The following is a 26,560-nucleotide window of genomic DNA, read 5'->3' on the forward strand; positions in this document are numbered from 1 at the left end:
ATTTCATCTGTCATCTTTACATGCAACTGGAGCTGGCCACTGTCAAAAGAAGAATAACTTGTGTAGTGGTTTAGTCAGGATAGAAACTGTTAAGCTAGTTAGCTAACAGCTAGCTTTGAACTAACACAAACCCATGGATGAATCACACTTATGAGCTAAATATAAGAAATGTTTTATTTTTACTTTGATTCCTGCTGCTTGGTCTCTTACATGGATTAATGTCATTTACACAGATCTTTCAGTGGTTGCACTGATCTAGGATCAGGTAAACATCACAACAGCTTGTTGCACCTTCTGTTTGATCATATGTGTTGAAGTCACTGGAAACACTTTTTTGAGAACGACTGCTAATTTTAGTGTATTAACATTGTAACTGTAGCTGCTGTTGTCCCAGGGGATGGACACCGTAAGTGGCTGTATCCACAGACCTCTTACTGATGTAGTCATACTTGGAGGAGATTATGCAGCCACATTGGAATGACACCATGTTTAACATCTGGCTAAAATGCTAATCTGTCTGTATCTATCTTGAATGTTCTGTCACGGTCATTTATACTATAATACTATATGTCAGTTTTCATGGTGATAGCTGTCTGGTCCACCAAGATGCATGCTCTTGGGAAAACGTTCTTGTTCAGAACCGGTCCAAGGCAAAAATGTGTAATTGGGTTTAAAGCAAATTATCACTGAATTAAAGAAAAGCATGTACATTTGGCAAGACTTGTCTGGACACATTGGCATTCAGACTTGTATTCTGTGGAATCTCTCCTCAATCTTCTTAATTAGGTAATGAGAGAGGAGATGTGAGAAATTAGGCAAAGAGTGTGAGAGAGATGAAGATTGGGACAAACTAAAATAGTTGAAATAGATGAGAGGAGTCCACAGAGTGAGCTGGATTTGCTGAAGAAAATAGAAGTTGAAGTCATTTTGTCTTGCTGTCATACTCTTTGTTCCTCTGCCTCAGTGCTGCCTACGGTTGCTGATACTGATGGAACACTGACCTTGGCTCTTGGTGTCGTGGCAAATTTGACGGTGACCTGATCTATTTTTAGACCTGTCTATATACCTACACTGTTGTATGTGTGCCTGTCCCTTGTACTCACTGTTCCGACCTCCCTGTCTTAATAGTGTAGACACATGACTCGAATAATGTTAGATGGGCGAGTAGTTTGTCAGCACCATTCATACATTCTCCATCTGAATGGCAGTCATTCACGCCGGTGGGTCTCACATGGAACTGATCTGATCATCCTTCATTTGTTCCGCTTGTGTCTGAATCACTGTGTTCAGTGTCACCACCAGTGTATCCAAGCCTGGTGGCCCACAGGGCCTAAGTTGACACCCCCCACTGGGCCATCAGTGACTTTGGGGCGTCTTGGTTGGAAACCTAGATATAATGGTTGGAAGGCTCATCAGTGACATCTGTTGGTTAGCTTCCTGTTGGGCTGCCGCATCAGTCAAAAAAAAAAATCCACCCCTCTGGAGTGGTCACAGCGTATAAGTCCAGCCGATGGAGCCTAACAATGTTTCCGTCAGAAACCCTGGTGTTGTCTGGGTAGATTCTTGCTGTGCAGCACCTGGCAGTCTGTTTACACATTCAGCTGTAGGCATGTTTCCTCTTCAGCACTGTTACACTCAGACTGAGATTTAGTGGTTTTGTGGTATCCGTTATGAAAGGGGTTTTGTGGGTTGTGGGAAAGAGTGTGAGAGCAAGTTAGTGACTGGTTACGTGCACAATTGAAAGACATAGAGTCGAAGACCTGACTATAAATGGTTGTTTTGAAAGTTCCTCTATATATTTCAGTGAATTTTATAGGTCGGTCTGACTGGCCCACACCCCTCTGTCTCTATCCTCTTTCTCCCTCTCAAGACGTCTCTGGTGGGGAAATCCTGTGGTCGCACCAATTGTCATCTCGATTGTCTTCCACTGTTCGCCTCCTATATATAGAGAGCTCCCTCACACTGTTTCCTCTCTGTGCTGAAGGTCATGATACAGACACAACAATCTGACATGGTGCTGATGAGGAAATTTCATCACCCCCAAATCCAATTTTTTCCCCCTCAGGCACTTGAAACAAGACTAATAAGTGCCATTGATACTTTTATTTTCCCTTCCTGTTTATTGATTTGGTCATATTTTATAGTAGTTTATTTGGAGGGTTTATGGTTGTGAATCTGTTTAGCATTACTCAGTTCTTTATAGAAAAGAAAATGTTACATATAACATTCATTTATTTAGCAAAATATCTACTGGTATCTACCGTCACTATCTTATACAGTGCTTCCCTCATTTAATCACTGACACACATACACAAATGTGCACACACAGTTTTCTCTCCAAAACATTTAATTTGCTGATATTAGGTAATAATTACTTTACATACGCTCTAGATGCTTTTGTCCCTTTAGCCAGATGTTTAGCCTTAATTGCTTTGTTGTGTTCCCATCTGTTTTCAGAATGCCTTATTTGTGCAAATCTGTTTCTCCCCAGACTCAGTCCCCCTCAGATAAGGAAATAGCGTAAATGAGGCATTTCCATTTATTATTATAATGATTTTCCCAAGGTCGGGAAATGGCCTAGCTGGGGGGAATTATTAGCCTGGGTGTGTTTGGTCCACCACAGAAACAAAAAGTGCAGTTATCAGTGCAGTGAGGTTTTCCCAGTTGATGTTGTTAAATAGGGCGTAAAGCGCGCACATCCAAAAGCATTTTCATAAGTGCTGGATTAAAAAGGTTAAACTAAAGGCAAAAGTTAGAAAAAAAAGATCTGCACACTGTGCTAATAGCTCCCAGAAACTTTAATAAAACGCCTACATTTCGACCTGGAAGGATCTTCATCAGGCAGGTCCTTGCAGATCGAAATGTTGCGGTTTTTATTAAAATGGGAGCTATTAGCACAGTGTGTGGATCAGTTGATGTTGTTGCAAGCATGAATTTTTAGCAGATTACTGCATTTGAGTGTTGAGTTTGCAGTTAGCAGTATTATGGCAGGAGTAGGAAAATTACTGTGGCACTTTCCCTAATGGTGCAGAAGGAACATTCAATATATATGAACAATCAATAATTTACCAACAAGAAAACAATACTGACAGTGGACTTGACCCTTGGTTAAGCCCCTGCCCCCCTTACTGTTACTGTTGCTATGTCTGCTAAGCTTTCCATTCTAGCATAGCACATACGCAGTTTACAGTGATACTGGTGACTCAAAAATCTTATTGATATTGAGCAGGCCTATTTATTTTGGCAGCTGAAATGACATCTGTTATTGTTAGCTCCATGGTTGGCTATAACCTCCATGGCAGGCAGACTGGTTTTGAACTTTGTGCAAGGTTCTTAAATATGCACTTGATGCCTACATACATGATAACATGCTAGAAAACTGAGGCTAAAGTTGTGAAGTCGCAGGCAAAAAGTCAGTCAGCTGTAGAGCCTCTGTTATATTGACATCCATCCAGTAACATTCAGCATATACCAAGTATCTCTCTTACTACAGCACCATGCACACTGCCTTGGCAATTGGAAATCCAAAGCTTGATAGGTTTGCTATGCTTGTGTTTGGTTGCTAAGCTGTAATTGGGCAATCTCTGTTCAGGACACAGGTTCAGCGACCAGTCAGTTGACCATAAATCCAGATCCTAATCAGTCAGCCCTGGATGGATGTGCTACTTTTTCATTTCAGATATTTCGTGTGTCTCCGAAGTGGTCGGTCATTTGGTTTCATTAAGATCATTTGATTTTGTTCACGCCACATTATCCATTTCAGTGTGAGACAGAAACCAGCATTAGAGTTTAGGTTAATCTTCATTCCCATCTGCTGTTGCCTCATGTTTCCCTGCTTTGCTCAACAGAAGTGGAATTTTCAGGGTCAGTGGCTGTTTTCTTCACCAGAGCTTCACTCCTTGTGTCTTTATCATATCAACAGTAAACTTTTGATGGGCCACCTGAAATGAAGCTCTGCTATGCTCTTCTACACTTCTTTTTAATGCTCACTGTTCCATCCAGTAATAAATGAGTCATGATAAGATGTGGAGGTGGGATGACCCACTTTCTGAAGTCACAGGTGTTGAGACTAAGCTCTGCATTTGAAAAAAGTTTTTTCCTCAGGAAGGTTCCTGACTGAATGAAATGACCTGGAAGTATCTAAGCAGCCATGATAAGAGCCGGTCGAATCCCTTAAATGATAAGGAAAGGAGCTTCATGGCTTCCTATCTTATCTCCTGTAGAATAGGACAAACTGGACCTTCCTCTGCGAAAGGAAAGAGATAATGTCGTCCCACAATTTCTTGCTGCAGCAACGTTAAAAACAACACAAACTTGTAGTTCCACCTGGGCAGACGTGTGTAAATGTAGAAACAACATAGCACCTGTTTTATGCTTGTGACATGATCCAAATCTCACAGAGAGTCCTTGCTTGATTGGCTGAGTTCTAAATCCATAAATATAGATTTCTTCTCTTTCTGTCCAGTTAGAAGTCAACTTGAAGAGCAAGTATGCAATATCCTCATCATAACAAATACTCTATACATAAACTCTCGTTTCCTAAGTTCTTATGAATTCTCCATCACACCTTGACCTTATGATGTTTTCCATCAAGGTCAAGAAAAGGTGGTTAGGAAAGGAGACTTGTAACTTTTCAACCGGAGCCTAAGTGTGTGTGGTGACACTACAGTGGCCATGTGTGCTTGGTGCCACTCTGTAACAAGTCCGGCACATTAACGTGGAAGCAGACAAAGTGCAGCCTGTGGTTTATCAGCCTGTTGAGAGAGTCGGTGTCTGCGATCACCTAGATGTCTCATGTCCTCGTCAAAACAAGGGCCTGTCCCGCTGTAGCCTCCTACGCTGACTCAATCTGCTTATCAGTGAGGTCATTAGTCTCGTAACTCTTATCTAGGTGTCTGCCTGCTACTGCATGGCCGCTGTTTGTTCCCCACAGCTTACACCATTGGGCCAGAGCTCATGGATCAGTCCTAAATGGATAAGGCCTGAGTTTTCCCTGTCTGGTTAACTCTTGGATGGATCCTTAAGCCACTTAATGAATTAATGAAATATATGGATCTAGTGCTGTGTCGATTTATGAATCATTGCCAATAGTCTAGTTTGGTCTGAAAGTTGGTTTTGTGCTTTTGGAAGATAATTAGTCCATTTTACTGCCAGTGCTTGTGTAGGAAAATTTGGAGAGCATCCTCTGCTTATCTTCTGTGTTTGTGATAGAGAAGTAGATAGTCTGATAGCAACATGGAGAAGATGATTGGCTATGTAACCCAGCCCTGTATCCTTGCTTTGAAATGTAATTCATTTTTTTTGTAGTGGCCACATGTCTGCCTTCCTCCAGCTCTGAACAGGCAGCGCGTCCTAACACGCCCAGCTGTTGCCAGATGCATATTTTCAGGATGCTTTTGGTTACAAGTCCCAGCATTGACACCTTTCTTCTGGGGGTTATAATTAGTAGCCAAGCTAGTCCTTTCTGCAGTGACAGGCCCTCGTTGTGGCCTAGAAAGTGTCTGTTGTGCATGGCTGCAGCAGAGGGGGACGTGTATATATAGCATAGCACGTCAGTCCCCTCCATTTATTTTGGGAGCTGAAAGTGGTAATTTAGTGGTTTTCTCCAGATTTCAGTGTTGGTTAACTTCACAGCCTATCCATTATTCCTTTGTAACATGAGAGGCCACCACCTGCATTGGGAAAGTGATGTTGCAGTGTTGTTATCAGTGAAGAGATGCATTTTTATTCTTTTTAGGTTACACAACTTGCCAATGATTTGCAAAATCTTTTTGTTTTTCTCCCTTATACTGTATTTTTGTTTGTTTCTCTCTGTTCTCATCCCTGTGTGTGCAGACACACTAACAGGAAGAGCTTGGGTAATGTTATGATCCTTTGTCTACAGTTTGTGCTGTCAGTCATTTGATACATATGTAGATGCACAGTTCATGATCTGATACAAAAAAAGAGACAAATTTGTAACAATACCACAAACTATGATTTAAAGCAGGTTTTATGTGGCGCCTTGGTGGCTCACCTGGTAGAGCGCATATCATTAAGGCTTAGTCTTAACCGCAGCGGCCCTGGGTTCGAATCCGACCCATGGCCCTTTGCTGCATGTCATCCCCTCTCTCTCCCTGACCTTCCTGTCACTCTCTCACTGACCTATCCAATAAAGGCATTAAAAAGGCCAAATAAAAAATAAAGCAGGTTTTGTATTTTTTATTTTTTGAATGGTAAAGTCTAGTTTCTTTATTTTTATTTCAAACACTGAATCAAAAATGCTTCCAAAAATGATCTTGTTTGCCATGCAAATGCCAGTACACATGTGCACTGATACACTTTTGGCTGTTCCCTAAAGATAATTTCATTAAAATGCTGCTCCTGGGTATTGTTCCCCCTAATTTCCTGTTTCATTTTCATCTGTCTGACTTTCAGTAGTACTGTATGGATGCATGTCTTGGTGCGTGTAAAACAGCACATGGCTTTGGTATAGGGATGTTCCTAATGTTCAATGTCCCTGTCAATTAAATGGAAATTTAAATTCATACAAGTAAGAACAGACTCAGAAAACAGTCATAATTGCCCCGATGAGCTGCATTACCTTTTCAGACTGAGCGGGTTCACAGCATCTGCAGGTAAACAATGTTGGTTTGCTGAGTGTAGCTAACATGAGCAGTGCTATTACCAGCAGCCTGCTTATCATGCAGGTTAATGTGCACATGCGTTTGCTGAATGTGGTTACACATTGCCTCGGTCGACTGGTTAAATGCCAGTTTATTCTGACACAGCTGGATTTTATGAAGATGTCATCTGTCCCACTTTCCACCTTGATTGTTTACAACATCCGGGCATTAGTGCAGGCAGAGGAGAGCTGCTGCTAATGGCGCACATCTCTACTTCGAAATCTGGGAGGCGTTGGGGGCAGTTTAAAGTAGCATTAGCTGCTAATGCTTAAATATGTTGATTGCTCCTCTCTGTCACTTTACTTTCAATGCATAGGTTGCTCTTACTGAGTATTGAGGTGCCACCAGCGTATTTTATGAGGTCACACACAATTGGTGTGTCAATAATTCGGTGCTCATTTAAGTATCCACCATGAAAATGTGTGAAGGCCTGGTTCTTGGCCTGGTTTTTCCTGTCTGTCATTGTCACAGCGGTGTTTGCCATAGCTTCAGGTCCTTCCTGTTGGCCCCAGCCTGAGCACACCTAGCTGGGCAGGTTTCCAGAGAATGAAAAGGATCTTGGGTTACCTCCATCATGACACATATTGCCACAGGGTGCCCACATCTTAATGTTGAATAGAAAGGCCTGGATCATCTAGAGTAAATGGCATTCTGGTTGTTTTCTACAGTGACAGCAGCGGGGGGAGGTGTATGTGCGTGTCTGTTTGTGAATAGTTTACCTTTCCATGTGTTTGTATAAGTAGACAGTGTAGCTTTACCCTCTGTGTTTTCTAAAATGTCCCCCTTTCCACTCCTCTCAGATCTTTTATTTTCTCTCCTCTCTTTACTCCTCCCCTCTTCTCTTGCCACCTCTTGCCATCTTCTCATCCTCCTCTTTCCTCCCTCTCTGTTGTCATTTCTCTATTTTCCCTTCTCTCATTCCCTCTGTTCATCTTTTTCTTCAGTGTAGTTCTTCTTTAAGTGTTCCATCTCTCTCTAACTTTTATCTGTCTCCATCTCTGTCCTGAAATGTCCTCTCTGTCTTTGCCAGTTCCATCTAAATTTCCTTATTATTGTTATCCCCCTCACTATTGCTTTAAAGTGCTTCACAAATGCTTAGTGGATGTTTTCATCCATTTGGGTGGATCCATTTATAGTATGGGTGGTCCCAATGGGAATCAAACCCTTAAATGGTGCAATGTCAGTGCTGGGCTGTACCAGTTGAGCCACAGAGGGCTGTAGCGTGGTAACAAACCCCCCTCATTTTCCACAAGCTGCCGACATCCAGAGAGGAAAACAAATCGGTAAGAGGATGAGCCCAGAAAAGGCAGTAGGAAACTTGTGCTATGATATCTGTCAGGATGTTGTGACATGTCGGTGCTGGAACACCACTGGCAGTAAAGTCTTCCTTTTGTTTAAGTGATTGGTGACTTTAATTTGACTGAAGTTCAGATTTATAAGGTGCTGCTGGAACTTGACGAGGTGCCACTGAACGGCTACATTCTTATGTGTGTGCGCTGTGCCAGCTCAGAGTTTTACACACTCGGTATTGGAAAATATTGTCTAGGTTCCTGAACATTCCCACAGCACATGCCCGGTATTCCTAGTTCTGGCTCTTGTAACCACCCTGTAGTGTTTTTCCTTTCAGGTTGATGTGGGAGCTCTGGCCTGTGAAGGGGCTCGCAGGCTGCCATAAAGTCATTTGTTCCTGGGACCGAGCAGCAAGTGTTTCTGCTGGCAGTAAAAGTAGAAGATTCATACAGCTGTCAGTGTCTGTTTCTTTGGTGGCCACGTCCAGAGCCTTCCAAAGTGGAGATGGAGTCAGAGTAAACTCTATGCATATTAGGGCTGCACAATTAATCGAAATATGATTCAAATCACGATATGACCAAGTGCAGTGTCCACTTCACAGGAGCTGTAGTTTTTTGAAAAAGGTCAAATGTGTCACAACATGCAATAACTGAAGCATCGTGGTGCTACAGAGTTGTTCCCGGCCTATGAAGCATATTCTCCAGACGTAAAGGAACATGTTTGTTTGGTACAGACCCCAGCTAAAATGACATCATTTTTCAATTTTTTTCAGTGAAAGTGAGATGCAAAAATGACCATTGCCACATATGTGCCTCATATCACATTTGCAGTTCTGTCAAAGTAATTGCAATATGATTTTTTTTTTTGCATATTGTTCAGCCCTACACGCACACATTCACACACACAGAGCCCTACATTGTAGAGAGCTATAATGCGCTCTACAATGTAGGGCTGCGCAATTAATGGTGTTTGATTGCAGGGAGTGCCTGTACCATATAGAACACAAGAGCGTTACCTTGACTCCAACTCACTCAGAAAAAAAGTCATGGATCATCTTCCTGCAAGATTTCAAAATAAATGGCCTTTAAAAATAACACATGTGACCACTACTCAGCATGTAATGATTGTGTATAACCTCAATTGATTAATCTCTGTGACAACCACTTACGACATTGAAAGCTTTAGCTCATGTTGAGTAAAACACATTGTCGAGGCCCATCTCACTTTTCTTTTTTAAACACAACCTTCTAGCTCCAGGTAAACAGGAAGTGTGGCTCACCACACCTACACGTCCACTTAAATGAATAATGTTCCAGATGATGATATAAGATCCAAATATGACAAATAATCATTGTGATTCTATTTCCCAGGATATTGTTATTTGTGATTCATGTATTGTAATATCTTGTAATTGAATCAGGATTAGCTATGTGATTTGAATTGTGCGCCATCTATTTCGTGACATCCTGCTGTCTTATCACAGTCATCGCTCTGTTACTATCTATACCCAGCAGAGGAACAATGCAGCACCTGGTGCTTCCACCACCAACAGAGTGGCAGACAGTAAGGAAGCCCAGCCAAGCTCTGTAACATGGCCTGGCAGGCTCCTTTCATATTCGCCCTTTATCTCCAGATGGTATCAGGAGGCTGTGTTGACACAGAATTGTGTAAATCAACTTGTTTGCGATATGGGTTGAACAGATCGATGTACGGGCTTGTAGAATTCTTTGATGTAGTTGGAAGACTTCCTGTACAGACAGCAGAAAAGTGATGTAGCCCAGCCCCTCCAAGGCATTTTTTTTCTCACGTTGCTGGTCTGGGTGTATGCTCACTGCAGCAGTCTTTGAGCTGTGACACACACTAGATTTGATCTATTGTTTAGTCAAGCCCTGACTCCCCCCTTTTCTTTGGTGTTTGTGGTTTCTTAATATTTTGGGAACATCCTGTTTGTGTGTTTAATGCTGTAGGGCACAGATTGTTTAGTTTAAGGCCTCTGACCATTCCTGCCCTTTTGTTAATGTGATGGGAGAAGTAAGATGGACTGAGGCAGAAGACGAAGAGAAGAAGAAACTGAGAAAGAGAAGGGGCTGACGCAAGTGGTCACACTGGAGAACTCAGAAGGAATGAGAGAGAGAAAAGGCCTGGGATGGCAGAGAGAGGGGAATGGCACTGAGGGGGACTTGAGGTTGGCTGTGGTGGGGTGGAGGGGGTGGGGAAGGTTTCTGCAGACAGACAGCATGGGGAATTCTGGTGTCGCTGGTGTGCAGCCTAGCATTAAATGCAATTTAATACTTGAAGGCATGTTTACGTGCTATGTAAATGATTCCCTGTTTGTCCCTTGTGAATTTGCTGTGCTTATCACTAATTTAATGGCGTAGCCCCACATCTCTGATATCTGACATGCATCATGCAAAATATGTGCCGGGTCACTGTCAGTGCCCCCTGGCACCACTTGTGGGGATCAGACAGCTGTGCACGTGTCACATGAGAGAAAGAGAGAGAGAAACATGGAAAAAACGTCTGGGGCCTCCCTCCACATATCTGTTGGGAGAACCTCTGGCTGTGACATAAAGGGGCCTGGTTCTATTTCCATCTATAATTGAGGTAATTTACTGGATGTTTTTAAGCTACTTGCAATTGAACGCTCAAAGGGCCGTGTTTTTGAAGTGCTGTTGGCAATGAGTCACTTTCCCCTTTTACGGACTACGTTATTAGAATCACGCAGCTTTAATTTTTCCTTCGATGACCTTGGTGTGCTATTTGTTCAGCCCTGGCTTTGTAGCATTTATTTGGCTTTTATTTAACCAGGAAGTACTTTTGTAATAAGGTATTTGTTATTTTTGGGAGACCGGAGCCTCGTATTTATAAAAAGTAGGATATCATTGGTCTGGAACAATTTTTAACTTTGATATTTTTCATTAAGAAAGCAAATGAATGCTTAGCTCCTCATGTAGCAGCTAAGTCGTTTCACTACACACTTTTTTGGAGTCACATAAACCCAGCAGCCTGATACACTTTGTGTCAGGAGTGATGGGATGATGGGCTGATTTAGAGCTGGTGGGCCCTGCTTGAGTTCAGATTTTCTGCTGACACAGTGGCACTGAAATGTCACACGCATAGCCATTTTGAATCAGAAGGTAATGTAATAGACAGCCTGGCTCGCAGCATCGTGTCATGTGACCTCACAGGAAACTGCATGCTGTGCTGGTTTATATTTATAGGACTTTTACAAAAAAAATAAAAATAAAGAGGAGCGTATTTTGTGATTGTTAAATACCAGATTCTTATGAACAGGGACTCCAGTTTTTTTTCCTGTTATATGTTTTCCCCACTATCAGACTAAATCAGGACCTCGTTCATGACTGGCCATTTATGACCCTGGCACAATTGTAGGCCAGAGTTATTCAGGCCTATCATTTGCTCCTTTTTTATGATGCAGAGTATTTCCTCGGCAGAGGTTGACACAGTCTAGGAAAACTCCCAGTCTGCTTATGAGGTGTGATAAGTTCGCCCCCTCCAGCGGTTCCGCCACGGTCAGATGGAGGAAAGGCCATCCCTGGGTCTCTTCCTCTCCTCCCAGCCACTCTCCCTCCTCATGTCAGATTGTGGAAAGCCACTCTCTCTCCCCCTCTCTCTCTCTCCATCCCTCCGTCTCTCCCCTGTCTTTCTTGCAAGCGGCATTTTTGTGTCGTTACCTCACTGTGGTTGTAAATAATCCCCCATTATGGCTTCCAGATGTCCCTCCATCCTACTCTGGGTTTGGGGATGGGGTTGGAGCGCAGTGGGAGTGTAAGGGTTGGACACTTACTGTAACTGGCTCAGCTGCTGATGGGGCCTGAGGATGTGATGCCTCCTCTGTCTCTCAATCCTCTCTCTTGCTCTCTCTAAGTCCTGCCCAGTCTCACTTTCTCCCACGAGCTGAACTTGATGGCTTTTTCCTTCTTCATCTGTTCTTTCTCACTTTCTCATGTTTTTCTTCCCTCTCATTGTTTTTATCTCACAGTTGTCATCTGTTCTTCTCAATTTTGTCATTCTTTAATTCAGACCAAAAGTGCTATGGAATTATCCATCCATTCAGCCCACCCTGTCCTTTCAGTATCACAGCTCCTTGTGTAGCCCCAAGAAGACAGCAGCTAGTCAAACTGTATGTGGAGTATGGACTATTAGACAGACTGATATGAGACATGTTGCTATATTGCTTATAACTTTGTGTAGTTGCTGCACAAAGAACAGTGCTGACTGATACATTTATAGAAAAAGAAGTGTGATTGTTTTTGCCCATTAGTGTCTTTGTGTCTGTTTTTTGTCCAACTGGATCATCGCTCTTTCTCTGATGCTCTGCACAGCGTCCGTCTTCCCTCTCACTGGCGTCATTGGCAATATGTATATAATTGGAGACATATGACTCACTTGTAACGTGCACAAATTAGGTCTAAACCACAAACAAACAATTCCTCCTCAATGTACACACACACACACAGTATATAAGATACACACAGGCAAAACAGTGTTGTTTGCTTGAATGATTCTGAAGTCTTATAACATACACTGTTGATCAAAAGTTATAGAACACCCCCATTTTTCCAGTTTTTATTGAAATTGAATCAGTTAGAGTCCAGTGAATCACCTCAAATGGTACAAAGGTCAGCAGTGACCAACAACTGAAACATCATGTAAATTTCATAGAAAACAGACTGAGATTGGTTCATTTACAGCTTTCCTGCTGCAATGGAAGTAAATGAAGCCTTGAAAGTTAATGCACACAATTCCTATAGGTGCCTGTGTCTGTTTAAAGGCAGTGTTGGAACAAACTGTGCTACTGCACCCTCTTATTAGGGCAGTACTGTACTGCAGGAAGTAGTGCTGTATGTTGCTATCAGAATGGTGAGAAAAGTAACAAATGAAGACAGACGGCTTGGTCAGGGGGGTCATCCTGCAGCCAGATCATAAGATAATGACCCAAAACATCAGAAGAACAGAACCAGACGGTGGCTTCATATGTAGAGATGAACTGGACAGAGGGTAAAAACAAAGCAAACTACAAGGGAACTTCTGCAACAGTGTTTATTAGTGTGATTACTTTAAAAAATCTTTATTATTTACAAGTTCTGTGCTGTAATTGAACTTTACACTGAGACACTCCTGTGTAAAACACTGTACATGTCAGGTGACTGTATGTTTGCTTTCCTGAAATATTGACTGAAGTGGTGGGTGTGCCACTTTGTGCTTAAGAGCACAGAACATGTAACACACCCACAACAGTCCCTTAACAGTCAGCATACTGTCACTGCAGTGCAACAGGCTGAGACTGAGGCCTGTTGTGTGTACTGAGCATATCATTTTGTGGGCCGGCTGCTAAGTGAACACACTTGCCGGTCGTTACCAAGTTTCACACAAAAACGGCTCTGACTTCTCTCGTCGGCGTGGAGCGAGATGGGCCTGATAAGTGCTGAGCATTTTGGGCTAAACCAGTCTGGCTATGTGGATTAGCTGGCGTCACTCGTGTTTTTCCAGTTTCACTACATCCTAAGGCCTACTACTGAACATGTGTGTGCATTTTGCATAGCACAATCTGCAAGTGTGTGTGTGTGTGTGTTTCCTGTAGTTTTTGTTTGTGTGTCTGTGGATGGATGTCTTCCCCACAAAGCACGCAGTACATTATGTGACTAACGTGTCATCTTTTTCCAATCTTGGCTAACTTGCCCTACACATTGCAAAACCCTGTGAAAACAAAGAGCTCCAGTCATGCTAAAGCTTGGATAGCCACCTTCCCAAGCGTTGCCAGGGGTTCTTACCACACCTTGTCATAGCAACCGTTGCTATGTTTAGGCCTACCTTTATATTTGGCTGGTGAGTAAATATGTATGACCAAACATTATGGTATTTTTACAAGGGTTTTTAAAAGGGTTGTAGCATGTTGCTCTGAATCCATCTCAGCTACAGGAAAGGACAGACACACTGATCCCTGGGTAAACGTTGGTGAGCTCAGTAACTAAAGGCAGCTCCTGTTTGAGTCATGATGTTTTACCCTGTTGACCCTGCTTATTGACATACTGTGCTTTCAGAAAGTATTCACACCCATTCAGTTTTTTCACATTTTGTTATGTTATAGCCTCATGCTAGAATTAAAAGAAAACATATTTTTCTCTCATCAGTCTACACTCAATACCCCATAATGACAAGTAAAAACAGAATTTTAGAAATTTGTGCAAATGTATTAAAAAGGGAAACCTGAAATATCACATTTACATAAGTATTTGCTCTGACACATGAAATTTAGCTCAGGTGCCTCCATTTCTCTTGACCATCTTTGAGATATTTTTTGATTGATTGGACATGATTTGGAAAGGCACACCAGTATAAGGTCTATATAAGGTCCCACAGCAGACAATGCATGGCAGATCATTATTAGCTGTGTTATACTGCAGCTAAGTGTCCTCTGTACCCCTCATGATGTATTCACATTCACCTCTTACCCTAACCCTTGAGCACCACAAATAAATGCCTAACCCTGACCCTAACCCTGCCCCTAATCTAAACCTGACCCTTTAAACCAGGGCACAAGCATCAAACAGCCCTTTGTATTAATGAGACTGATCAAAATGTCCTCACAACTATAGTTTTAAACCAGAATTTGTCCAAACAACCATAGAAAGACATGCGCACACACACACACACACACAGCTCTCTCTCTCTCTCTCACACACGCACGCACACACACACACACACACACACACACACACAGACACACACAGAGTCGAGTTCCATTTATAAATTACAGGCCAGAATAACAGGCTAAAAGCCGCCGTGAGCTTCAATAAACCACCTGCTGTTGGACTGATGTCCAATGAGTTTTAAGCAATTTCTATAATCTGTTGTGTGGCTGTGGTATTTCTGCCAGAGCAAGACACAGTCACCAGTTATGTGTCAGATGTAGATCTAGGGAACTAGATCTAATTATATGTGTGTGTGTGTGTGTGTGTGTGTGTGTGTGTGTGTGTGTGTGTGTGTGTGTGTGTGTGTGTGTGCGCACATCCTTGTATGTGTGTGTGTGTGTGTGTGTGTGCTTTGTTGTGGACAGGGCCTGTGGGCTCCTGGCTCAGAGATGAAAGACATTTCTCATGTGGCTGGTTTAGTGGAGCTCCTGAGTCAGCGTGCAGCTACTAATCAGTGTTTTCTCCCGCTCAGCGTGCCTGACTCTGTTCCCCCCTACTCTCTAGGCTGACTGGTACAATTAAGAATTAAATCACAAGTGAATCCGATATTCTGTATGTACTTTAGCCTTTAGCCATATGGTTTAAAGTTATGATCAGCGATCAACTCCACCTTGTCAGATCAGTTTAGATGAAGAAGATGCAGTGATGAAGCAGGGCGTCTAAGATTAGTGAGAGATGGCCTAGTTGTGTTCCAAACAGCACTGTCCTTTGTTGTTGAAGACTGTTGAGTATAAACACTGTTGAATTGGGATGACAACTGAATGGGAAGCATCAGCAGGGTTCAAGGTTTTGTCTCTAAAAAGTAGATTAGTTGGCATCAGTTACTGTAACTTCTTAGAACAGATAATGCCCTCTGTGTTGATAGTGAAGGGGTTCATAAGGCTGCATAGTTTGGGTGCACAGTGCTGAATTAAGGGCTCCCTCCCCCTGAGATAATAGCATTTATTGATATGGCTGTCGTCAGTGCAGGATGTTGATATAAGCTACCTGAAGGGCTATAGATCTTGTAATGCATTTAGCTTAGCAAGGCTAAGTCATCATTAATGATATTGTAGCTGATAAAATAAGAAATACTCAACATATTAGTGGAATTTAACACATGTAACCAATATAAAAGACCAGGAATGGATGTAATTTTACTATGTTCCTCCCATTTCCATTGATATAAAACCAAAGCATGTGCTGCTGGGGATTTTAATGGCTTTTTTTTTTTAAGAAAGCACAGATATTCTCCTTTATATCTTGTAATCAACAACCATTATAAATGAGGTGAAAGTCTTAGCATGGACCTTTAGCTGAAATGAAATGTCAGAATCCAGTTATAAACAATTTGTGCATGACCAAATCTCTGAATGCAAGGTTTCGTTCCCCACTCTGAAGCTATGTATAAGTGAAACTGAAGAGAATTGTATTTCTGTGTTTAAACAGTGAAAAACAGCCATATTAAAGAGATTTAATCTCTCGCCTAATCGTTCGCTACTCCAGCATAATTGTGTGGCTTTGATACATGAATTAATATGAATCTGGAGGGATTTAGTTGCCAGATATTATCTCTTGTCTGGAAGACATGCCGTGTCTGGTTAGAGATGCTGGCTGAAATAGAACACTGGCAGAGATTGAAAAGAATTGGATGTGCACTGGAAAGCAGAATGAAGGGAATTACCACCAGCCTCGAGGCGAACGGTGGTGAATTTAACTAGTTATTTATGAGTTTGTTTGCCAGTCCCTTTGGCAGTTAACCTGTGGTCAACCTGTTCTGAATGAAAGATGAGATGAGTATCATATCTGTCAATGCCAAGCAAACATGTGACCTTATGGGGGACAGTCTTTCCTGGACAGAACCTAAATTCACATTTTTTAAGATCATGTTTTTATAGATTGAGATGAGTTTTGTGGTCAATGCTGCAGTAAATTCAATTTGGAGATTTTAGGTATTTTGCCAGCCGACCATCTGTACTGCTGTTTGGATGTGATACGTTATTTCTAGCAGTGAATCCTGGGTCTTTTTAGGTCAGACTGACTGCATCATTCTCTGTCCTAGACTTTGTATTTTTGTTGGAAGTTGTGCTGTTTGGTGGTTAGATACAGCATGAAGAGCGGGAAGCAAGAGCACTATGTCAGAAAGACCAGTTCAGTTGTGTGTCACAGCCTTGTTTGTCATCAGTTTTGCAAACTTGTGGCGATATTTTGGTCAGCTGCCTGAAGCTGGCGCGCCACCCCAAATACAACAGGGCTGATCAACCGCTAGACATAACTTCAGTGTTTCAGTTTTCACTGTAACTGGTCTGCATGGAAATGAATGATACGCCCAATCATTTTCCCCACGTCAGGTGTTTTCCACTCTCACTGAGTGTGAAGCCTGAGTTGGCTGTGTGTTTTTGGTCTGTAGTATTGTGTGCCAGGACATGGCCCACTGCACTGGCCTCTACCTTCCCTCTGCCCTCCAGTCAGAGAAGTCCAGGCCAGCTGGCAGAAGACCGGAGGAGGGGTTGTGATAGAGACTGAGAGCAAGAGCGGCCTGTTTGTTTTATTTGACCAGTGTTTCTCTGTGTCCTTTTCCTTGACACTGGAGGCCCTGTAAAGTCATGGTAACCAGATGAGTCTAGCATGTTGTTTGGCCAGTGAGGATTGCAGACGGGCCAAGAGTGTCAGCTCGGCTGGTGGTCAGCTCCCACACACACACACACACACACAGGCACACACACAAGCTGCAGCTGTTTGTATAGTTGAAGATTGTGTCTTTTGTTAACCAAAAGAGCTACTGTATGTAAAAATGAACCATCGATGTGTATTTGTATGTGAATGCTTGCTTGTCTGTATGCTAACGATGCTAAACTGTGCTAATCTTGCTGTTAAAACGCACTAAAACTCTGCTTACATGAGCTTACCTTTTTAAAATAAATAGCAAAGTTATATTTCTCCATCTTATCTGAAAATCAGCATATCAGTGTAACCAATATGCTGACCCTGGTGAACTTGAAGCCAATCGGGTTATCCTTGGCATGCTGGAATCATGTAAACCAGGAAGTGGTTGAATAGCTCTCCACAAATGAGGGAAATGCTGACTTTGTCAGCCATAGATGGAATCTGTTTAGCTTTGTGAGAGAACGCTGGCGACCCTTGCTGATCCCTCCCAAGTCCTTTTTTCCACCAGGAACCATAACTGCAGGGGTAACAATAGCTAGCTTTATCATTCAGCCTCTCTGTGTCCGGTGTCATGTTCTATAAAGAGGTCCAGGTGCTCACCTACACTTTGATAACGTTCATTTAGAATAGCATGTTGGCCTTTTGTGATGTGCTGTGGCTTTTTTTCCCCCTAAAGACTAATAATGATAATATTATATTTAGTGGAGACCCTGTCACTTTCAGGCAAGGCCCCTTCACGATAAAATGCTGTGTGTAGCTCTGGTAGTAATGGTTGTTGAACGAGCTGAATATAACTCCTTATTTTCCTGTGCAGTCCGGATCATACTCTGTGATTCATTCAGTGGATTCTTCTTTTTCTCTCCATCTCTCCAGTGTGTCATGACAAAAACATATCATTATATATCCTGACTTTAGTGCTCTAAACATGAAGTCAACAGAAGTCAGTGTTATTGACTTTAATTAACCTGACTTTTGCCTTCTTCCTCTTCACAGCCAAACCCTTCACGTCCAAAGTGAAGCAGATGCGCCTTCATAAAGAAGACTTTGAGATCCTGAAGGTGATTGGACGAGGAGCCTTTGGAGAGGTAAGATACCTTCTGGTTTTACATTCGACCTAACCATGCAGGAATCCAGTACCATACACATTAGAACCTGCTGTTTGATTTCTCTCTTTTTCTCAAGAGTTCAAGGAGTTTAGGGCTGAAATGATTACTCGAGAAACTTGATAAATAAAAGTCAAAGTCGAAGCAAATTCTTTGCATCAAAGATTTGATCATTTTATATAACGGTTCACAAGTCACAGTGTTTCACATAAATGATTATTACTGTTGCACAACATGCTTACACTAAAGATCTTTGCGTATGCTTATGAAATATGAGTCAGACATGATTTGATGGAGCAGTTTGGAAAATGGAAAAAGAGAGGGAAAACAGTGAGATGCGAGGTGAAGAGAATGGCCGGAGAAAATGACAGAAATTATCCAAAGTTTGGGATAATTTCAAGAAAACGAAAACTCCATACAGTGCGTCTTTTGTGAAACAGAACTAGCCTACCAGAACCAGCCCACCACTTAACTGCACTACATGGGTTTAGTTTTGACAGATTCATATTGTAGCAGTTTAAGCAATAAAAATGTTGATTTTTCTTAAAAGGAAACCAATTAGTTGTTCATTTTAAAAGACTTGTGTTCTTTTCTCTTTTTGATATTTTCTATGTTCTATATATTTTTTTATATATTTGATTGTTTTCCTATGTCTTTTTCTTTAATAAGACAAAGTTCTTATCCTATTTCTCGATTCATTGATGGAATAATCAGTAGAATGCTCGATTACTAAAATAATCGATAGCTGCAGCCCTACAGGAGTTATAGTTAGTTTGAGGAATTGATATCTTGTAGATGCATCATCAGCAGTGTATGATTTCGAAATCTTGAAATCTTGCCTGAGGGAAAGTTTTTGCAGAAAGATTCTGGGAAGATATCTGCCATTGAAGAGGCTGTTCTCTTGTACCCTTATACCTTCATGCCTGAGTAAAAGGAAAGAGTGTTGTTGCGTTTAATAGTGGATTACTTTCTGCTGCATTCCAGCAGCACTGCGTAGTATTGGTCTGCCACACAAGCATGACACTACTTGCAGCTTGAACAAAACTTTTTAAAATCTCTTTCCACATGTAACCCACGAAGAGAAAACAAATTAGAGCGTCAGTGAAACCACTGGCTGTGGGTTTATGTGTTTTTGTGTGTTACCGTTTTTTTCTTTTATATGTGCCTGTAGGGAGGGCGAAATGCATTCGTCACTGGGTTTCAGGTAATGATGTCAAAGCTGGGGAATGTTGGAGGGACAGGTATTGTGGTCCTCAGCCAAGACTCTTATATAATGTCACTGTCCTGCAAAAACCTTTTATCTTCAAGCTGACAATTTTCAGTGTTGCACAGAATCATTTTGACAATAGATTTTCAAGGTTTCAACACTAATTCTTGAACCATGATACACACAAACATTTTATCTCTCAGATTATTACCCAGTATCTGTACAGGCAAGTTGGTGAACTCCTCTTAAAAACACTGATAGGTGGAGAGAGACAGAGAGAAGTGAGGAAAGTGATAGATTGATGGATAGAGATAGACTGGACACACCTGGCAGCAGGTAGCAACACCCACAACATACTAATGTGCTCATGTGAGCCACTGCGAGCACTGCTGGTATGAGCATATGTGAGTCATGTGTCTGTGTGTGTGTGTTTCAGGCTTGTTCTCAGCAATGCGGTGTGACCCATGAATGGTGATACCTTGTGGTAACATTCCAGTGCCTGTTCTCCCAGCCAGCTGCGCTCGTACGGGACTTATATGAGAGAAAAATTAAATTAGCTGGAGAAACAACATGGTTGTCCCATGGCTCCACTTCGTAATCAACTGATGCAGACATACTTGGTGCATTGTGCTGTAATGCAGATGTTGCCGTAATAGTGCAGTAAACAGAAAATGAATAAGTGGAAGAATGGAAAAAGAACTGGTTGGATATCATTTTGGATTAGTGCTCAAAGTAGTTGAAATTGTGCAGAAGATTGCACTGTTTCTTGCACATGACCACCACTGGCAGATTAGCTCGCAGATTCAATAACAGTTTATTTCCTTTGTTTTGATCATCTCTTTCCTCCCTTTGCTTATTTTCAAGGTTAATCAGATTTTCTGTAGAACTTGCAGAAACTGTTAGGTGATTTATCATTTGTGTATGTGGCAGTACAGGCAGGCAGTCTCAGTTTTAGGGAAGCTACTAATTACTTTACACTGGAGGAAGCCGAACTACAGCAAAGCTACCTGAGGGAGAAAGGTAGTTTAGTGAACTAAAGCTACTTAGAAGTAGTTCAAACTACTTTGTAAAGAAATGTTGAAATTGACAAAGAACATGTAAAACTTTATTGCAAAAAATGCCTACTCATTCACAGGCCATAAAGTACCAGTCAAAAGTTTGGACACACTTTCCCATTGACTTGAATGAGAAAGTGCGTCCAAACTTTTGACTGGTACTGTATATAAACCAGAAAAATAAAATGCCCTCGCTATTTATGGGAAAGTGCTAATGTCAGCTTTGGTTTGTAAACAGTAACCACTTAAATATGGTCATGATGATTCTTCAGAGATTCAGGAGGTTTATCCATGATGATGTTGTCGCTGTGTGAGCACCATAGACCGTAAATAAAAATGGATACAGCCTTGGTGACATCACCCATAGACTTCTGAGGAGTGATTTTGAAGCTCAGACTGGGCTGCTCCGCTGTCGCCATTTTGGCAGCGCCTGACTCCACCTAACTCCCGGCTAATCCAAAAACTTGCAAAGAGATGGGGTGTGTGTAGAGGTGAGACTTCAGTGCAGGCTGGTTTGTGGCAAAGATACGCTCAACCACCTGTCACTCAAAATGGCCATGGCCTCAATGATGCAGAACTTTGAGCCTTAATAAAAGTGAGCTATATAAAAGTTCACCCCCTGTACAGTTGTCTTGAAAGAGGAAATTAGTTTAGAGACCAAAACTGGTTTTTACACCAGACTGTAAATATGTTTATCTGCTGTAAAGCTGAGCAGTTTAACATGAGTCTGTGGGGACTGACTTTTGGTGCCAGCCTCAAATGGTCATTCGAGGAACTGCAGTCTTTAGCAGTTCAGTGTTGGCTTCATTTTTCAGTCCTGAAGGTTGCTGCATGGTGAGCACTAAGCAACACCTGCTCCTGGCTTTTGCACGTGCACTACACACAGGTCAGGTGTGTGGTGGTGACTGCCTGATGAATGCATTGCCTTTGCTTCCTTCACAGTGGTCACAGCTGGTCAAAGGGGGTCAATTACAGTAGAGAGGCAATGGTAAAATAAAATAAATCATTCCTCTCCTTTTATGGCCCAAAACCGTTTGTAGTTTCACAAAATGGTAAAAAGTAATTTAACTACTTGAGTCACTGTGCACATATGAATGTAACAGAACTACCAACAAGCTACACCAGAATGTAGTTTTGTTTAATTACATGTAGTTCACTACTTGCCAGCACTGTGGACAATAAAGATATTTTATTATCTCTTCAGCAGTATGAGAGCACAGCTCTCTGCAGGTTTGTGAACGCTGCTGCCTTTAGGCACCACAGAGGTTTTGCAAATTGACAAGCACATTTCACAGTTTTTCTATATGGCATCACCAAGTTAGGAAGTCTAACTATATTCCAGGTAGATGACAGTTGTACTAGTCATCTGTCCTGATGTAGGACCTAGAAAACACAGAAAATGTGTATTTTGGGATGGTCTCATGAAACTTTATAATGGTATGATTTTCATAGTCACTTCAGAGGCCTGGATTTGTGAACAGAGACTCACAGAGTTAGAAAGAGATAGAGGCAGCAGACAGAGGCAGAGGCAGACCCAGATGGGCAGACACAGACACAGGAAAACAAAGTAAAGAAAAAATAGTTGAGAGCCAAAGAGGGAGGTGAGAGAGCCTGAGTGCAGGATGTTTTGATTTCATCCTCCCATTGTCAGCGGCAGGCAGAGAAATGGCGCGGGTGCGTGACGTTGTGGAGTTCGTCTGATGAATGGACCAGTGTGTACTGGCCTGCTGCCTGTGAGAATGCTTCCATTAGAACTCAGTGCTCTTCACCAACACAAACAGGCCCAAGGGTGCTCAGTGTGGTGGAGCTCACCAGACACGCCTGATAGAAACTATGCCAGGGTTAGAGGTTGTGTTTCCAGCAGCAGACTTTGCTGAAGATCTTTGTCATCATGGTAACTGTTAAGTTTCCCTGGAGTCATTGGCTATCACTCAGTGTTACCCATTATTACACTACTGCTGTTGTACTGGGTCACCAGTCACCAGTCAGCTGCCTCAGGCTTGTAAATGTGGCCTTGGCTGTTTAAGTCTGAAGCCATTTCCAGTACATAGCTGATGTGTTTTCAGCCAGTCTTTTCCACAAATATATGTCCTGTGGAATAATTAGATTAACTGTTGTGGTTTGTTTCATGCTTGTTCTCAGCGGATAAAACCAATTTGAAAGGCACAGTCGATACTCTCTGCTAACAGATCATCTTCAGTAGCAGGACAAAGTTAAATATCACCCAGAAAACGTCCTTTAGCCACGATTATAGGCAAGAGCTGTGAATTAAACTCTGCTCAGTCTTCGTCTTCGCTGTAGAGTTGACACCAGGTTCAAGAGGGAGGACAAGATTAAGGAAGGAACAGTAGAGAGAAGGAAGGAGAGATGGAGAAGAGGACAAAAACAGCCAAGCTCTGCCAAGAACAGTGTGCTCCCCCTTTGTCCTCCTCTCTTCCTCCTCCACTCTCCCTCTCCACTGGTGAGGGATCACTCGGGGAAATCCAAACACTGCAGGAATGTTATCATTGTATTGCATTAGCAGCATTCCCCAGCTCATTTAATAGACTACAGACCCCTCTGTTGCATAGGGCGCCTGTGTTTGTTTCACTACTCATCTGTGTGTGTGTGTGTGTGTGTGTGTGTGTGTGTGTGTGCTCTTAGAAATTCCTGTCCGTCTGTTTACTTAAGTGCATTTTCTGCGTTTTTAAGAATTTGTCGATCTCGTTTGTGTGCGCAGTTAGCAGTTTAAAAGTCCAGATTAAAACTGCACTGTTGGTTTGTGGGTGAGTTGAATATTATAAACTCTTAAAGAGGCTGAAGGAGATCAACCCAGACATACATTTGCATGAACATGGGCTTTGGCTGGCAGCACACAGTGGTTTGTCACGGCAGCTTGTGCAGCTCCTTTTTTGGCAAAATGTGAAGCCAGAGCTGAGGAAGTTTATCATTGTTATGTTCAGCAATTATCAGTGAAGGGAAAGTTGGCAGTTGTTAAGTTGTTAATAGTGTAGAGGAGGGTATGAGAGTGACAACAGAGTGTGAACTAAAAAGACTGAACAGTACACAGTGGTAAAGGTAAAACTAGTGGCTGTTATAATTTGTAAGTATTTTGTTAATTTTTCCAGTCCATTGCATTGCTCACTCATTGGTCGGTTTTGTTTAAGAGTCAGTTTACTGTGTGAGGTTGTAGTGTAACAGTGTGACAGTGCAGTGCCTCATTATCCAGCGTGAAAAAATAAATAATCAGTCTGTTTCAAAGCACTCAAGTCAAGTATACCTCTGCCATCTCCCTCTGAATTTTAAGGGGGAAAAGGTAGAACTCATTATTTACTAATATACCATTGTTTTTATTTATTTATTTATTTTTTATTAACTTACTGTCTTTTATCTTTTGGTCTTGTCGTTGTAATTATGTGCTCTGTGTTTTTATGTTTCCTAATGCTGCCCCAGTGGGGACAAATAAAGTGATTGAATCTTGAAGACTGTTAATTTCAGTTGCTTAAGGTGGGAAGTTTGGCCCATGTTGAAATATGTACAAGTGTTTACAGATTTGTGGACATATAGGATACAGTATATGTGTGGTGTCTTAGGATGGCCTTATATTCATTTTTGTGTGTGTAGATTCATGGTAAAGAAGGATACATCTGTTTAATGACTTGTTTTGACTTTTTGTGCCTTGTTTTTTTTTTTAATAGTAAATATAAGATCAATAATCTGTGATCACCAACTTATTTCCAAACCATCACATCTGCACAAGTCTGTCCTTCCACTGTAGTTTGAACTCAATCATCATTGGACACAGTGATTACAGTTTTTTTTTCTCAAGATGCAGACTGTGCTCGTAGGAAGCATGAATCATGTGTCCAGCTGTGTGAGGCTGTGTGTGTGTGTGTGTGTGTGTGTGTGTGTGTGTGTGTGTGTGTGTGTGTGTGTGTGTGTGTGTGTGTGTCTGAGTGAGTATGAATCCAGGTGGTGTATGTCTCTTGGGCTTTTAGGTCAGCATTTTAGTATCTATGGTTACTGTCCCTGCTATTCCCTTACCCCCCCTCTCCACCTTCCAGCCTTTACCTCCCTGTCTCCTTCCTTCTGTCTCATTTCCTCTTTCTCCTTCTCTCCTCCCCCCATCCCTTCCATATCCCCACCAAACCCATCCTGCTTCATCTTTCAGCTCATCTTTCTTTCTTTTTCATCTGCTCCTCTTTTTCCTTTTCCATACAGACAGTTCTCTCTCCTCCTGTATGCAAACTGCTTTCTTAAACAACTTCTTCATTCTTGATTGCCTCCTCGTCTGTTTCCCCATCTTCTCACATCAGACTTATTCACATCATCATTTAGATCATTAAAATATGGATATATAGTTTAATGATTGTTAGGAGCTGAGACAATCTCCCTCATTCTTTTATTGTTGTATTACAGTAAGATTATGGTTAAAGTTTGTATTGTGAATTGAATTATTTTTTTATTGATCATTTTATTGATATTGACAATTTTTCCTCACACATCTGTCAGAATTCTGTCATTTATTGTTTGTGGAACTAATATTGAAACGTGGAAATATGATCACACATGAATTATCACAGTGCAGCTCTTTTCTTTTCCCCTGTGGCCTGAAATCTGTTTGGTATTTGTCTGTTTTCAACGTGCCTCGCATTCTTTGGCTGGCTGTGCTGTCACAAATGATTAAAACAGTTTTTTAACACCGCAACTCTTCTTTCCTTCATGCAGGTTGCAGTCGTAAAAGTGAAAAACACTGACAAGGTATTCGCTATGAAGATTCTCAACAAGTGGGAGATGCTGAAGCGAGCCGAGGTGAGTATCACTCACTGATTTTATAAACTGGTATTGGTTACAGATACTGGGCCACAGCAGCAGTGCTGGAGAGATATTTAAAATAGATAATCATAAAGATTAATGATTTATTTAAAAAAAAAAAAAAAAAAAAAAAAAAAGCTGTCTGTCTGCTGTCAAAGAGAAAGCACACCCCTCGATTATCCACCTTCATATCAGGCTTTCGTTGATGGATGTTTGCAGAACATGTTGCTGCCTGAGCGGCGCGAGCTGTTGATGCATGTTTTTCTCATCGACCTCTTCCTGACGGTCTGACATTCCTGTTGGTCCCCTGGGTCTTCAATCTTCATGCCTTATACGTCATCGGCCAAAACTAGTCCCTGCTGTGTGTGTGTGTGTGTGTGCTAACGCCTGGACATGAGAAACAATGCAGAGCAATAGATGTACTGTAGACAGTTACACTATAAGCATGTAACTGCTGTAGTAGACAGAGAACATCAAAGCACTGCAGAGATTTTACATGCTGTCGCTCAGAAATTCACTTCTTTTCTTCCTGGTATAAAATTATATACGAATTTGTTTGGGCTGTTGATTTATGTTCTCACATGAGTCTTTGATTCATACAAAGATCTTCTAACACACAAAAAACCTGATTTGACCTTGTTGACCTGAATCTGATCAGTAATCAGATTTCTCCTCTATCTCGTTCTGTGCTTTTGAAGAAAGGGGTTTAGACATTGTAGCCTGAGGAGTTTTCTTTTCTCTTTCAGTCAGCACATTCAGACTGACAGAGCAGTGAGAGGACAGGGTGCGTTTTGAGACATCACACATTTTTTCTGTGTGTGCATGTGGTTTGGGTTTTACAAAACAACCTGCTGTTCACATTGTCTTATGGTGACTTATTTGGTTCCATTTTCAGTTTGTGAGATTTTAAATTGATTTATTTTGGACATAAGGATCCTCTGCTGTGAGTCATGATCTTTCCTCCCTCTGCCTTAGCCGCAGCCGGAGGCGTTGTGTTTTCGGGTTGTCCCTCCGTCGGTCTGTCTATCCACCCCTCGTGAATGCGGTAGCTCAGAAATGCCTTGAGGGAATTTCTTCAAATTTG

At 41.8% G+C, this 26,560-nt stretch overlaps 1 protein-coding gene across 7 annotated transcripts in view; it reads left to right on the forward strand.

Moving 5' to 3' along the window:
- Positions 1 to 26,560, forward strand: part of cdc42bpab (CDC42 binding protein kinase alpha (DMPK-like) b) — an 80,091-nt gene that overhangs the window by 11,041 nt on the left and 42,490 nt on the right. For all 7 annotated transcript variants that reach the window (XM_071478624.1, XM_071478623.1, XM_071478625.1 and 4 more), the window contains exons 2-3: positions 18,311 to 18,402; positions 25,390 to 25,473. In XM_071478624.1, the coding sequence (XP_071334725.1) occupies positions 18,311 to 18,402; positions 25,390 to 25,473 (176 nt within the window). The remainder of the gene's footprint in view (positions 1 to 18,310; positions 18,403 to 25,389; positions 25,474 to 26,560) is intronic.

This window comes from Trachinotus anak, unplaced genomic scaffold (assembly GCF_046630095.1).
Source record: "Trachinotus anak isolate AG129_WGS33_773 ecotype Australia unplaced genomic scaffold, CSIRO_AGI_Tana_v1 ptg000005l, whole genome shotgun sequence".
Lineage (NCBI taxonomy): Eukaryota > Metazoa > Chordata > Actinopteri > Carangiformes > Carangidae > Trachinotus > Trachinotus anak.